This window comes from Oratosquilla oratoria, chromosome 11, assembly GCF_046742065.1.
Source record: "Oratosquilla oratoria isolate Oo_2021 chromosome 11, ASM4674206v1, whole genome shotgun sequence".
NCBI classification, from domain to species: Eukaryota; Metazoa; Arthropoda; class Malacostraca; order Stomatopoda; family Squillidae; genus Oratosquilla; species Oratosquilla oratoria.
The window spans coordinates 28,811,285-28,827,251 of NC_134787.1; the positions used below are offsets into that span (position 1 = coordinate 28,811,285).

Genomic DNA, 15,967 nt, shown 5'->3' on the forward strand with positions numbered 1-15,967 from the left:
CATCATCCCCCTTACAAGAGAGGTAGCCAAGTCAAAGGCATGCACCCACTTCCATTCCACTCCCATCCACCACTCTTCCTTCTCTATCATCTTAGCTCCTCTTGAATGAAAGGTCATCCATGATTCCTGCCCACCATTCAGGTCAGAAGCAATGAAGCACATCCACAGTAAGGCCACTTCACTTAACATCAAAGCCCCCTCTCAATTCCCACATGCAGAAAATGGAGAAGATGGGAAGAAATCCCTTTGGGGTGTATGAAAATATCATCCACACACAACCACTCCCCACTAACACCCCATCCACCACCCTCTCCCATCCTTGTACAACATAGAAAAGAGAGAAGATAGGGAGAGACCCTTCAGGCTGCATCAAAACATCATCCACACGCAGCCATTCTCCACTGACCATATTTCCTGCCTTCTCTCTTCCTTGCTCAAAACCCCTTTCACCCCATTCATCTATCTCATCTTTGGTCATACTCTTCAAGTTCACATCCACCTCTGCCTTCCACACCTCTTTTGCTAATCTTTCTTCTTTCATTCTTTCCATCTGTCCAAACCATCCCAATAATCTTTCATCAGCCCTATCTGCCAGGTCCATTTCAACCCCAACTCTCCTCCTCACCTCTTTTCTCACTATAGTATAAGCTCTTTTAACCGGCACGAGTGGGACCAAAGACGTGCCGGAAAGGGGAAATCCCGGTTACGAGAAGGAATATTAAAAAAATACATTTATTGCCTTTATTCATAGAGTACTTAAATAAAATTCATTCAATGGCTTCACTTTTGTTGTTTATTTATTTACCAGTATATTCATATATATTCATCTTTATTTATTTTCATGAAATCACGTATGACTCTTTGTTTAGAATGTTTGTCTCTCTGCATTAAAAATTTATTTTGAAGACAGTGAAGAGACATCACGTCGTGAGTCCCCATGTAGGTGCACTGCTCTGCAAACTTGATAAATGTTGCCAATCCTTTAGCGGCATCCTTCCACGTTACTCTTGGCTCTGGGTCATCTTCCTCTTCACTATCAGAGAGGGAAAGAAGATTAGAATGCATCCATGTAACATACGCTAAAAAATAGAGATGTGAATCTTTCTTTATCTTTGCCATGACAGCAAACGTTAATGAACGTACCTGTCTATGAATTCCTCAGCAAAAGGTTGATCTGCAGATTCTGACTCCCCTGACACATCAAGTTTGAGTATTCCATGGCGAATCTTGAATTTGTGTAGCCAACCTTCAGAGAACTGACACGTATCTTCAATCTCCATCTTCGTTTCAAAGTCCTTAGCTTTTTCTCGAAGAATCGGGCCCAATATTGCTGCTCCTTCTGACTGCTTCAGGCAGAACCACTCATACAGCACCTTGTCTAAAGTGTCCACACGTTTTTGTTGTAGGGTGCAGCGTTTCTCGGCAGCTTTGGGGGAGTCTGTTTCCTTGATGAAGTCCCATAACTTCTGGCTTTGGGCCTTGATGTCGTATATAGTCGACGAACCAATGTTAAACTCTTCCATTAGCAGCTTCCTGTTCTCTCCTTTATTAAGGCACTTGCAGATTTCCACCTTCTGCTGGAGAGTAAGCACCACACGCTTCCACTTGTTGACTACCTTTGGCATGATGAAATGGCTTGGAATGACTGCACTGTATGAACACATGTGCAAAACTGAGAGGAGTGGGTGTGGTGTGCAGCTGGGGGAGGCGGGTTAGCTCGCTCTCATCTCACCGGCGCTGCATGGGCGTGACTCATGTGCACGTGTTGCGAGGCTCGTTTGCGCATGCGTCGGTGCAGCGCTCGCCACCTTGCAGCAGCAAGTTCCTGGAAGTGCACGCCTTTGTTTGCTGTCGGTATGTGTTTGTGTGTTGAGAGAGTTGCTAATAGACAGTCGCACGCTTAACATCAGGCATCTTATTACAGTGGGCACTGGGCCTGACGGAGCAGCGGGATTTGTGGGAGATGGCGGGAAAGATGCGCACTACCTCTGGCGACGGCGGGAGTGGCACGGGAATTTAACATTTTATTTTTTCGAACTTTTACATTTTTATACAAAATTGTTATTTCCTCGTGAATAATATGCCAGTTATAAGAAGGAGCCAGATACAAGAATAATGGATAAAAGAGCTTTTACTGTATATCCAATCTTGTAACCCCTACCATACTTCTTACTTAGACACTTCATCTCACATCTAAAGTTCACCTTTCAGCCTCTCTTAAATTTCAAGTCTCTACCCCAGACAGTGTTGCAGACAATCAACCCTTTATATAATCTTCTCTTTGCATCCATTCCCAGATACCTACTTCTCATGACACTTTTCAATCCCCCACATTTAATTGCTTCTTTCAATCTACAATTTACCTCCACCTCCACCCCCACTCCTCCATTTCCTGCCACACATGACCCAAAAATACTTAAAACTGTCTACTTCTTCCAGCCTCTCTCCTTTAAGATTTAATTCCAATTCACTGTTATCCTCTCCTTTTGTACATCTCATCACTTTACTTTAACCAGATTTACATTCAAAGTCCTCCTGCTACATACCTTCCCAAACTCTGTCACTGACTTAATCCCTCCTCTATTACCCTGCCAAAAGTGCTGTGCTGTTTGTAAACAATGACTGGCTCACCTCCTACTTCTCTCCATTATCTTTAACCAACTCCAATCCCCTGCCCGTTACCCTCACATTTATTTCTTGTATCATCCATCCATGTACATATTGAACAGCCATGATACAGCCCCACCTCTTCCTGTCATTCTTCCTTATGATACCTCTACATAGTATATTAATGCTTCCAACCACTCAGTGTCAACCACTCAGGTCTGCACCTCCTAATAAAGATGAGAAGAGTGACCAGTTTTGAAAATGCATAGCTTTGCTGTCCATCTTGCAAGAACACCATATGAAGGTGCCCATCATTGATCCCTAATTCATAATAACTCAAAATATACCTACAAAATATATCAAGACCATTCTAGGTAATGATGCTCAAGTAAATGTTCTACTAGTAAAAACATCCAGTGCTTACTTTCTGAGCCTCTCTTCTGTTTCTCGACGTTGTGCATCAAGTAAAGCTTTTCTCCGCCGTTCTAACTCAGCCTGACCTTTCTCAAAGTTTTCTCTACGACGATCTTCAAAAGATGCTGCAAAATATTCAAGATATAACCTATATACATATGGAAAACTACATGTATAGCTCCATTACAAAGGATTAGGAGACACATATGAATAGGGATCAGTCTGTTGTAGTTGGTATAGCATATGGGTAGGTGTCCATTTAGATGAGTAAAAAAAGAACAGGAGTGATTGGGGAAGAACAATAAGGGTTTACAAAAGGAAAAGGGTCCATAAACCAATTTTTCATAGGAAGATATGTAAGAAGTTTTTGACAAAAGGAAAAGATGTCTTCTAGGCATGGATTTGGAGATGTATGAGAAAGTTGAGAAAAAAGGCATTATGGGAAGTGTTTTGGATCTATGGGATAAGGAACTCTATGACTAGCTTGAAACTTCTTTTGTTGAAGTGATTTTAATAATACAGTACTCCCTCATTATTGACAGTTTTATTATCACTGATTTTCATTTTCAATGGGAATATTCTATGGACTAATTATTTAGTATTTCTAAGGTAGGTAAAGACCAATTTCCTCTACTGTACCGTATGTTTGTATCACATGTGCCTGAGCTTGCCTAGTTTGCATTCTTGCCACTACAGTAAATGTGATTTAACGTGGGCCCTTTTGCATGGCCTGGGAAAACCCCCATTGTTGATACATATACTGATGACCTACGCATGGCAACCTGTCCTACTGTTATTCAATATGTTATCTATTTATTGAATATATATATATATATATATATATATATATATATATATATATATATATATATATATATATATATATACATATATATATATATATATATCTATACACATACATGCATACACATTCATAACACAAATGTATGGTATTTGGAATGGTTTGGGTTTGATGGAAAGACAACGGTATTAAAATTTCCATTTTGTCTGGGAATGTGGTTTGTGCAACATTGCCAAGCGAAATGGAAACTTTACTGTCAATGTCTTTCCCTCAAATCCCAAGCCATTCACAATACCATACAGTCATGTTATCAATATATATATATATATATATATATATATATATATATATATATATATATATATATATATATACACACACACACACACACACACACACACATGGATAAGTAACCACTGGGAAAAGTAAACTAATGAAGCAGAGCGCTTTCATATAATTACATCTTCAGTGATAATACAAAGAAGGAATTATAAAATGAAGAAACAAGGTACAGAATATATGACTGAGTGAGACATGGTGAAGAGGGAACTAAGGAAGGGAGTGGTTACTTACTCATTTGTGAACGCACATTACTAGTGTTTTTATTGCATATACACATATATATATGTATATACATGTATATATTTCATAAATAGACAATGTACAGAATAACAGTGAGACAGATTGTCATGTGCAGATCATCGTTAGATGTGTCAACAAAGGGAGTTTTCCTGGGTTTCCCCATGCCATGCCAAAAGTCTCACATTAGATCACAATAGCATCAGTAACCTTCCTCTAATGTTCATCTATTTCAGTCTTTTAACTCCTTTTTACTGGGATATCTATTGTTATGGCTCCCATCCAACTGGTCAGGGATCTCAGACAAGAAATAAACCTCATTCATCACAATTCATCATTTATCATCATTCATTACTATCTTTTATTATTATTCTTCATTTGCTGGCCTGCCAACGATTGAGGACAATAATAATACAGTATACTGCACTATCAGGATACTATACTGTACATACAGAATAAATGGTAGCCTATTAAGTTGGACTAGTAATTGGCTGAATGATCGAAAACAGAGTTTACCCTTTTTTCTAGTGTCCTATGAGTAGTTGGAGTTTATTTCTATCATTTTTTTTCTCCCAAAATGTCCCCCATTTGTGCCTGAGAAAATGATACATGCTCTACACAAACTAGTACTAATTTATTACTTACTATCAAGTGGGCCACTAGCCACACCACCTGGAATGCCATCTGTGCCTGGGGTGCCTGCTGAACCTGTAGACTGAACACTGGAAGTGCGTTGCCGGCGGAGTGCTGGAGGAATCAGTTCAGAGGGCAAAACGGTGGGCACTTTGTTTCCAGCCTTGGTCTGCTCACATAGGTACATTGCCAACACAAATTCTTCACAAGTGAGCCGGCCATCATTATCTATATCAGACAGGGCCCTGAAAGAAGGTGGAAAACAAAGTTAAACACAGTCTAACAAAACAGACTATCACTTATGATACATACATACATACATACATACATATACCAAGGCTTTTTCCCCCTTACAAGGGGGGTAGCCAAAAAGAAAAAGGCACAAAATCAATCCCACCCATTCCACCCCTGAATACACTCCACACCCCTCCACCCTCCCTCTTATCTTAGCACCTCCTGAATGACGGGTCATCCCTGCACCTTGTCCACTGCCCTGGGTCAGAAGCAGTGTCACAAGACACAGCACATCCACAGCAAGGCCGCTTCATTAAATCGGCGACCCCCCCTCTCCGTCCCCCCATTACATAAAATGAGAGGACGGGGAGAAATCCCTTCGGGCTGCGTCAAATTTTGCTCACACATACTACCTCACCCCCCATCCACCCGCCCATTCCACCTCATGCTATCACAACATCATCCATATACAACCATTCTCCATTCACCCCTGTCTTCTGTCCTCTCCCGTCCTTCCTCAACAGACATTCCCCTCTTCCCCAAAGCCCCCTTCACCCCATCCATCCACCTCATCCTAGGACGTCCCCTCATGTTCACTCCCTCCACATCTGCCTTCCACACCTCTTTTACTAGTCTTTCTTCACTCATTCTTTCCATGTGTCCAAACCATCCTAATATTCTTTCATCAACCCTATCTCCCAGCTCCTTTTCCACCCCTGTTCTCCTCCTCACCTCCTCATTTCTCACTCTATCTAGCCTAGTAACTCCCATCATACTTCTCAGACACCTCATCTCAAATACATTCAAACTCCTTCTCTCTTCTTCTCTTATGTTCCATGTTTCTGCCCCATACAGTGCTGTTGGCATAATCACTCCTTCATAGTCTCCTCTTAGCATCCATTCCCAAATGTCTATTCCTCATTACACTCTTTAATCCATACTGCTAGTGTGATAAGCCTGCAGAAGACAGCACCACCATTTGGGAATGGACAGAGAACTACTGGAGGAACTAGACTCCCCAACAAGGACTTTCATGCCACCTGGATGCAGGGCATTACCATACCCTAACTCCACAATGAGGTGCAACCCCGAGACATTGGTAAAGTCTCATTTAAGGCCCAGAATTTTTTTTTCTTCTCATTTTCTATCAACCTACCTTCCCCTTTTTTGTTTCTTTTATTTTTTCACTTGAGGATATTAGTACACCAACACCTGCTCCTCCACACCTTCTAGCCCAAGACAAAGAAACTAACCTTGTACCATACATATGTCCTACATGCACTATCTATCTGTATATCAAAGACTTTTTCCCCCTTATACCGGAGGTAAAAGTCAAAAGGTACATACTCACTCCCATCCACCACCCTTTCCTCCCATCTTATCCCTGGCTCCCCACCCACTGTCCTGAGTCAGAGGTATCCACAGTAAGTTCACTTCACTTAATCAGAGACAATCCCCCCTCTGACCCATCACACAGAAAATAGAGAAGATGTAGGGAAATTCCTTTGGGCTGTGTCAAAATATCATTCACACATTTATCAAACCTTGATGTCAGGAAATCACATGGTCTGCATGGAATTGCAAATTGGATTCTAAAAGAATGCAAAGAAGAACTAACGGACAAAATACATAAGTTGCTCACTTAAAGAAGGAAAAATACCAAAAGACTGGAAAAGTGCTAACATTGTACCAATATATAAAGGCGGAAACAAGGAAGAACCAACTAACTATAGGCCAGTCTCACTAACAAGCACTATAGCCAAAATTTGTGAGAAAATCATCAAGAATACATGGGTAAAACACCTGGAAGACAACAATATAATAAACCCAAGACAATTTGGGTTCAGACAAGGAAGATCATGTACCACAATCTTAATATGTTTCTACTCAACATTAATAGATATAGTGCAAGGAATGGATGGGCTGATTGTGCCTTCCTGGACTTACAAAAAGCTTTTGACAAACTACCACACAGAAAATTATTGAATAAACTGGAACATATAGGAGGGATACAAGGGAACCTACTAAAATGGATGGAGGACTTCCTGATTGGGAGAAAGATGAGAGTAGTGCTCAGAGAAAAATATTCAGGTTGGAAAGAGGTGATCAGTGGAGTACCGCAAGGATCTGTATTGGCTCCAATAATGTTTGCTATTTATGTGAATGATATGGATGATGATGTGAAATGTTACACGAGTTTCTTTGCAGACAATGCCAAACTGTTAAGGAAAGTAAAAACTGAAAAGGATTGTGAATCACTGTAGGAAGAACTGAATAAGGTATGGAACTGGAGTCAGAAATGGGAAGTGGACTTCAATATTAACAAGTGTAGCATAATGGAGTTTGGAAAAAGCAAAAATAGAATATCAGGACAATATAAAATTGGAACCAAGGGGGTAAAGAAGGAGAGATCTGAAAAAGATTTGGGTGTAATTATCTTAAACAACTTGTCCTATGATAAACAGATAAACAAAGTTGTCAGAGAATCCTACAACTTGCTAAGGTCAAGAAAAGTGGCATTTACATATTTGGATGAAAAAAATTATTAAAAAAATATTGGTCACACGGATAAGGCCTAGACTAGAATATGCGGTGACATTGTGGTCACCCAATACCAAAAATAATATTAAGAAAATAGAAAGAATCCAGAGAGCAGCCACAAAAATGGCACCTGCACTTGCAAACTTGTCATATGAGGAGAGATTGGCTAAACTGGAGTTATCGACTCTGGAGCAAAGAAGAGAGGTGACCTACTGACCATCTACAGAATCATGAAGGGCACAGAAATACTTGATAGAGAGGACTTGTTAAACTGGGACAAGAGAAGCACAAGAGGACATGGAAAGAAAATAAAAAAACATAGCTACAGAAGAGATTTGAAGAAAAACAGTTTTCCACATAGAGTGGTGGACACTTGGAACAAACTGGACAATGATATAGTGTGCGCAAAAACCATTCATGAGTTTAAGAGCAAACTAGACAATGCGAGATACAAAGGCAGGACACCACGAGCATAGCTCCCCTTACCACATAATACAACTAGGTAAAACTAGGTAAATACATAACCCCTCCATATTCCTCACCATCTCCCAACCTCTCCCTTCCCTGCATCACAGTATCATCTATATACAGCCATTTTCCACTCACCACTATCTCCTGCCTTCTTCCTTCCTTGCTCAACAGACATTCTCCTCTAGTTCAATGCCCCTTTCACCCCTTCCATCCATTTCATCCTTGATCATCCCCTCAAGTTCACTCCATCTGTCAACATTGGGTTATAGGTAGGAGTTTCCAAGCCAAGCCACACTGTTGCTCATGTTGTGGTTATTACACACAGGTGTTTCTTCACACCAACCCAGAAACCACATTAAGTGTGCTAATGGTCGAGAGCTAGGCCTAAGTGCCAGGGCCACTAGAAATCAGGCAAACATGGCTGCAGGAGGGGGAATTTAGGCAATACCTAAAGGAGGAAAGGAGTCATGAGAATAGTAGCAGGAGAGGAAGTGATGAAGAAGGAGAAAGAAAAGAAAAATAAAGGAAAAGACAAAAAAAGCTGAGACACAACAAATGGCAACCTTTCCTTTCCGAGACCATATTTATGAGGCTCAGACATGTACATGGGCACTGCTAGCAAGACCACCAGTGAGCAAAAAACCCCAGTAAGTCCATTGTCCCCTTTTCGTTGAAAAGCATTTTCCCTACAACAGAACATAAGAAATAAACAGGGAACCAATATCTTGTGTGTATGCTACCTCCTTCTAAGAACACACCAACCTCACGCTACCACACATCCACTTCTACATTCTACTCCTCTTTTACTGATCTTTCTTCACTTATTCTTTCCATGTGTCCAAGCCATCCCAATACTCTTTCATAAGCCCTATCTATCATCTACTTTTCCACCCCCACACTCCTCAACTCTTCATTTCTCACTCTATTCAACCTTGCAACCCCTAATATATTTCTCAAGACATTTAATCTACAATACATTTAAACTTCTCCACTCTTCCCCTATTAAATTCTAAGTCTCTGCCCCATATAGTGTCATCTGCACAATCACCCCTCCAAGAGAACTGAAGAAAAACAGTTTTCCTCATAGAGTTTTGGACACTTGGAACAAACTGGACAATGAAATAGTATGCGCAAAAACCATTCATGAGTTTAAAAACAAACTAGACACTGCAAGATACAAAGGCGGGACAACACGAGCATAGCTCCCCTTCCCGCAAAATACAACTAGGTAAATACAACTAGGTAAATATAACCTCCTCTTTGCATCCATTCCCAGATACCTATTTCTCACGACACTTTTTAATCCCCCAAGGCATTTACTTGCTTTTCTCAATTTACAATTTACCTCTACTTTCACTAATAAATTTCCTGCCATATGTGACACCAATACAGTGGAACCTCGCTATTCGTACACAATCCATTCCAGGAGGCGGTTCGAATGGCGATTTGTACAAATGGCAAATCATTTTTCCCATAAGATACAATGTAAATTGGATTAATTCATTCCAGACCCACAGATGATTGCTTATTTAAACCTTTGTAATAATAATTTAAGCATAAAATACATAAAAATTATGAAAAACAATAGATATACAGTACTGCACTTTACCTGTACTGAGGTGAGCTGATGGCATAAGTGGAGGGAGGAGAGGAGGAGGAGGAGGGATGTTGATATTACTGTTTGGAAGGGGAGTCACCTTCCATATAAACATCAGGTAACATCCCTTCAGGTGTTTTCTCTCTTTCTGATGTTCTTTCTTTTTTCTGTCTTTTTGCACTAGAAGAATCTTGGGATTCTTTCTTTAAAAACCTGTCCAATGTTGTCTGCCTTTGACAATTTTTCATTTTTTTTCTAAAATGGTCAATAAATTTGACATTGAACAAATTGATGCTCCTGTTGACCACAGCAGTGTTAGGATGCCATTTTTCCACCACTCTGTGTTTTCTCCCAGTGATAACACAGTTCTTTAATTTCTGCATTGGAAATGCTTCCCTTACTACTTTCCTCTTCCTCTGAAGAAAGTTTTTCAACCACTTCTTGCTGCTCCCTGTGCAGTTCTTGGAGTTCTTCAGTTGTCAGCTCATTTCTGAGGTTTTCGACCAACTCCTCCACATCATCACTCTCTACATCCAAACACATGGACTTCCCCAGGGACACAATATCATCCACTACTACTGGCTCCGTGTCAAAGTCTTCAAAGTCTATAGCTGCCACACAGTCTTGCCACAGATTCTTCCAGGCAGAGTTCAGTGTCCTGAAAGAAACTTCCCCTCAGGCTTTGTCTATTATCCTCAAGCAATGAAGGATATTGAAATGGTTCTTCCAAAAGTCCCTGAGGGTTAGTTCTGTGTCAGAGATCACTTCAAAGCACCTTTGAAAAATTGCTTTTGTGTAAAGCTTTTTGAAGTTTGAAATGATCTGCTGATCCATGGGCTGGATTAGAGTGATATTAGGGGGGCAAAAACCTCACTTGGATGAAGCTGTATTCACCCACCAGATCTTCCTCCAAGCCTGGAGGGTGAGCAGGAGAGTTGTCCATTACCAGAAGGGTCTTGAGTGGTAAATTTTTCTGATCTAGATATTTTTTCACACTCAGGGCAAACACTTCATACATTCACTCGGTGAAGAACTGCCTTGTTACCCAAGCCTTACTATTAGCCCTCCACATTACACTGAGTTTACTTTTTATAACATTATTTTTCTTGAACACTCTTGGGTTTTATGAGTGGTAGACAAGCAAAGGTCTAATTTTGAGGTCCCCATTAACATTAGCACACAACTAGAGTGTAAGCCTATCTTTCATAGGCTTGTGTCCTGGCAATGATTTCTCCTCTTTTGTGATGTAGGTCCTCTTAGGCATCTTCTTCCAGAAGAGGCCAGTTTTGTCACAATTAAAAACTTGGTGAGGAGTAAATCCCTCACTCTCTACAAGATTTTTCAATTCCCCAACAAACTTTTCAGCAGCATCTTTGTTTGCACTGGCAGCCTCCCCACACCTAACAACACTGTGAATGCCACTTCGCTTCTTAAATCGATCAAACCACCCCCTACTTGCTTTAAATTCATCACTTTGCACACTGGTTCCAGGGCTGTCTCGCTTAACCCCTTCCATACGGTGCCGCACACGTAGGCGTCATGGACTTAGATCTCAGTGACAGCAGCCAATGCCAGCCGTACGACGTGTCGTAATAATACTCACATCATAAAATATAGTCACCGCTTATATCGACCGTTCTCTCTTCACCCGTGAATTTTGATAACCATAGAAAATGCGATTACAAAAGAATTAGAAAGAATGTCATTATGGAGGGGCGACTACAATAAATATAATCAACACGCCGATATGGCAGCCTCGCGAATACACTCGCTCCCCATGACGCCTACGTGTGCGGCACCGTATGGAAGGGGTTAAGGTCATCATGCAACCGCTTTGCTTTTTCACAAATTATTGTTTCAGAAATGCTGTCACCAGCAAGTTGTTTTTCGTTAATCCTAACAAAACATTTTCCACTTGCTTAATTATAGGTGACCCATTCACACCAAGAACAGTCACTCCTTTTGCCACATTAGCCTCTTTTATTATGTCTTTATTTTTCAGTATAGACGATATGGTTGATTTCACCATGTCATACTGAGTTGCCAGGTCAGAGATATCAGTTCCGCTTTCAAACTTCGCAACAAGTTCTTTTTTCAACTAAATTGTCATTCTCACTGCTTTCCTTTTAGGCTTGGTTGAATCACTAATCTTTTTTGGACCCATGGCTGCACTATTTTTAATAAAAATAACAAAAAATAGCAATAAAGTAGCACAAAGTTTCACGAAGCTTACGTGGATGATGCGTAGCGTATGGAAGCTAGCACGAGACTGGGCTGAAGCGACTGTGTGGCGTGGCCAGTAACAAGGTGACGCTGTCCAATTGCGGGGCAAGCGTACAAATGACAAGTTGAATTTTACCTTGAACAAGTTGGACAAATAACGAGTTGTACAAGTAGAGAGGCGGACGAATGGCAGGGTTCCACTGTACCTAAAATTATCCACTTCCTCCAGCCTCTCTCCTTCAAGAATTACTTCCAACTCTCTGCCATCCTCTCCCCTTGTACATAGCATCACCTTACTTTTATCCACATTCACCTTCAACTTTCTATTGCATACCTTCCCAAATTCTGTCATTAACTCCCTTAATCCCTCCTATGACCCTGCCACAAGTACAGTGTCTTCTGCAAATAACAACTGGCTCAACTCCCACTTTTCTCCATTTTCTTAAATTATCTCCAATTCCCTGCACATTACCCTATCATTTACCTCCTGCTCCACCCCATCCATGTATACATTGAACAGCCATGGCAACATGACACATACCTGATGCAGTCCCACCTTTACCTCTCCATTTCCAATTCTAACACAGGCTCTACTACTCTTGTAAACTCTTGACTGCCCTTAAGGGGGTACGTGACACCTGGAGGTCATTTTCTAAAATATTTAGAGTAAAGAGCTGAAACTTCTCAGGTAAATAGGTATCCATATTGCCTACATTTTAGGTGAAGCAGAATGATGTATGTACACATGTACACATGTACGTATACCAGTAGCGACATTTAAAAGTGCACAGCACCATAATACGTGGACCAATTTGTTTTATATTTTGGCTATGATTAGTCAGTAGGCACACCTAGGGCCGGTCATTGAGTAATTGAACAATTTCCTTTATACTTTTGCATACAGGCATTTCAATTTTAATGTCTGGCAAAAATCGTGAAAAATAAACAAATTTTGCTCGTTTCCATTATTACTCCGAACTCTTTCATTCTATTCAAAATATTCGAATGATCGGCCCTAGCAGTTACTAAAAGTAATATTCCCTGTAAGTTTCATCTAAATCTGATGTATATTAGATTTTTTATGATTAAAAAAAAGTAGAAAAATATCGAACGGAGATATGGCAACTTGAAATATGAATATATCTGTAACTTGCTTATAGTTTCGCCAATTTGACTGATTTTTTCATGGCTTATTATATAATAAGTACAGTAAAAATTATCAACATATTTTAATTACAAGTACTTTAAATACTGAAAAACTAAAGTATAAGTATGTCACAGTAGTGACGACGCACAGACGACAACATCATATAATTTGCTTTTTTGCACCTTTGGCGGTTTCTTCATATGAAACCTCTCTGCTGGGGGTCTTCAGGGTATCTAAATAATTGGAAAGAGGTTTATTTTCCAGTAGTGGGCGCCTTCTCTCCCCTCCAGCATCATATGATGTCCCTTCCTCTTTCTTCTTCCTGTATAGCCTTGATCTTTTTCCTCTTGCTTTCTTCTTTGGATTTAATCTTCCTCTTTGAATTGTTTAGTCTAATGTTGTCCTTTACCTCTGTCACCGTCACAGAGGTGCAGGTGAGGGCGGTGGTGGAGTGAGAGGTGGTGAGATCTTTAGTCGTCTTTGACTGCTTGCCATCTTTAACTGCTGTTTTTTGTCATTGTGATGTTCTTTTGTTCTTTTTGCTACCCATGATGACTGTACTAAAGAGTAATATGTACTAGCTAAAGTAATAGATTGCAATGAGAGCTCATGAGACATGCGTACTTCCCTTTTCAGAGCTAGCCGGGAACTAATGCTTAGTTTCGCACAAAGTTGGTGAAATATTCTCCCTCCAACTTCCTCCCTTCCCCTCCACAATCGTATTGGCCGTTGATACACTGGGCGAGTGTAAATTCAATCAAATTTCAACGTTATTCGCTGCGCCTGAAGGTCCTAAGTGGCACGCCTCCCTCTAGTGTGGGTTGCGCCTTTAAATCTGTCCCTTTAAACCTCACCCAGGACCTTTAAATTGCGCACGGCTGGAAAATTATTTGTCGGGATTTATTTCTAAGTGGTATACGAACATTTTGAACACAGTTTTGAAAAATGCCATATCTTGACCAAATTCACCCCCCCCCAGGTGTCGCGTACCCCCTTAACTGCTTTCCTCAATCCTATATATCTGCAATACCTCCCACAGTGCCTTCCTTTCTACCCTGTCACAAGCCTTCTCTAAACCTATAGAGGTCCAAAAAACATTCTTGTTTTTTGCTAAAGCTTTCTCATATATCTGTGTTACATACTCATAGCCATCACTTAATGAGTCCCCAAACATTTTAATGGCGTTTAAGTTCGGACTGCTACCAGGCCAGTCCTTTATGTAGTCCTCCCACAAACTCAAACCAATCCTTAATTTTGCTGTGTGTGTGTAGGGGCACCATTCTGCATGACCATCTTGTTCTTGGATGCATAAAAGCAATCCTCCAGATGGTCACACAGCAGTTTCAAGTAGCGTTCTTTGTTCATTGTAATATTCTTATGCAACATCTAAGTTACCCTGGTCATGGTACCCAAAAGCACTCCATATCATAACACTATCAGGATACTTGACCATCCTTTGTGTGTATTTGGGGTGGTATGGGTCCATACCAGTCTTAACCTCACCTTGCCTCCTTAGTTCCCAGTAACATTAAACATAGTCTTGTCATTCCACAATATCTTCTTCCACTTCTCACTGTCCCACTTCAGACATTTCCTACAAAATTGCACGTGTTTTTGCTTTTGTCTCTCCATTAGAATGGGTTTACTTCATAGCAACCAATCCTCAATGCCGAGGACGTCCCTCAGGGAGAGTTGGATATTCCTAACAGACACCTTTTACAGGAATTGCAGGATTTTATCTTTCAATTCCTTTGCTGTGATTCTAAGTTCAGCTTCCACCTGTCACTAAAGCACCTTAAGGGTCCTCTTAGAAGTCTTCCTAGCCAGCCCAGTCCTCTTGACTTGGAGTGGTGGGTCACCACCTCCCACAGCCTTACATTTTTTTGTTAATCTCTGGGCAGTTCAGTGTTATGCCAGTCTAGACTAAGATAAATTTATTGCATTTTCCCAGACACTGTGATGATATCTCTATAATTTGGTCCTTTGACAATTGTGGACCTCGTGGTATTATCCTACAATGCACAAAAAACACCACAAATAACAGGAAAAAAAAAAAAGTGGGTCACATCACACAAACTCGAACTACCAACCCTGGAACAAAGAAGAGAAAGATACCTGCTAACCATCTACAGAATTATGAAAGGGTTGGAAGTCCTTGATAGAGATGACTTATTAAGGTGGGATAGGAGAAAAACAAGAGGACACAAAAAGAAACTTAAAAAGGATAGTTACAGAAGAGATCTGAAAAAGAATAGCTTCCCATACAGTGATAGATATCTGGAACAAACTGAATGAGGAAACAGCAAGTGCAAAAATTATACAAGAATTTAAGATCAAACTGGATGCTAAAAGATACAAAAGCAGGTCCTTATGAGCATAGCTCTCTTCCCATAAAACACAACTAGGTAAATACACACACATATGCACAAAAAAAAAAAAAAAACTGATCCACAGACACTGAAATACTTCATCTCATACTACAAGAAACCTCAGAACTCACTTTTACTATGGAAGACAGTATTGAAGGAGATCTGACCTTCCTCAACCTACTCGTAAAACAAACTAAAGATTCTTATAACACAGAATTATACACTAAGCCCACAACCCTGGACACTGCCTCAGTGGTTTAAGTGAATGCCCTCAGAGATATAAGGACTCTACCAGTGGCACCTTCATCCAGAGAGCACTCACTCACTGTAGCACCTAGAAACATGTAGAT

The 15,967-nt window shown here is 40.5% G+C and overlaps 1 protein-coding gene across 1 annotated transcript in view; it reads right to left on the reverse strand.

Moving 5' to 3' along the window:
• Nucleotides 1-15,967, reverse strand: part of Dap160 (dynamin associated protein 160) — a 465,025-nt gene that overhangs the window by 388,908 nt on the left and 60,150 nt on the right. Inside the window, exons 10-11 of the mRNA XM_076192536.1 lie at nt 5,048-5,280; nt 3,032-3,146 (exon numbers count right to left, since the gene is read on the reverse strand). Coding sequence (XP_076048651.1) covers nt 3,032-3,146; nt 5,048-5,280 — 348 coding nt within the window. The remainder of the gene's footprint in view (nt 1-3,031; nt 3,147-5,047; nt 5,281-15,967) is intronic.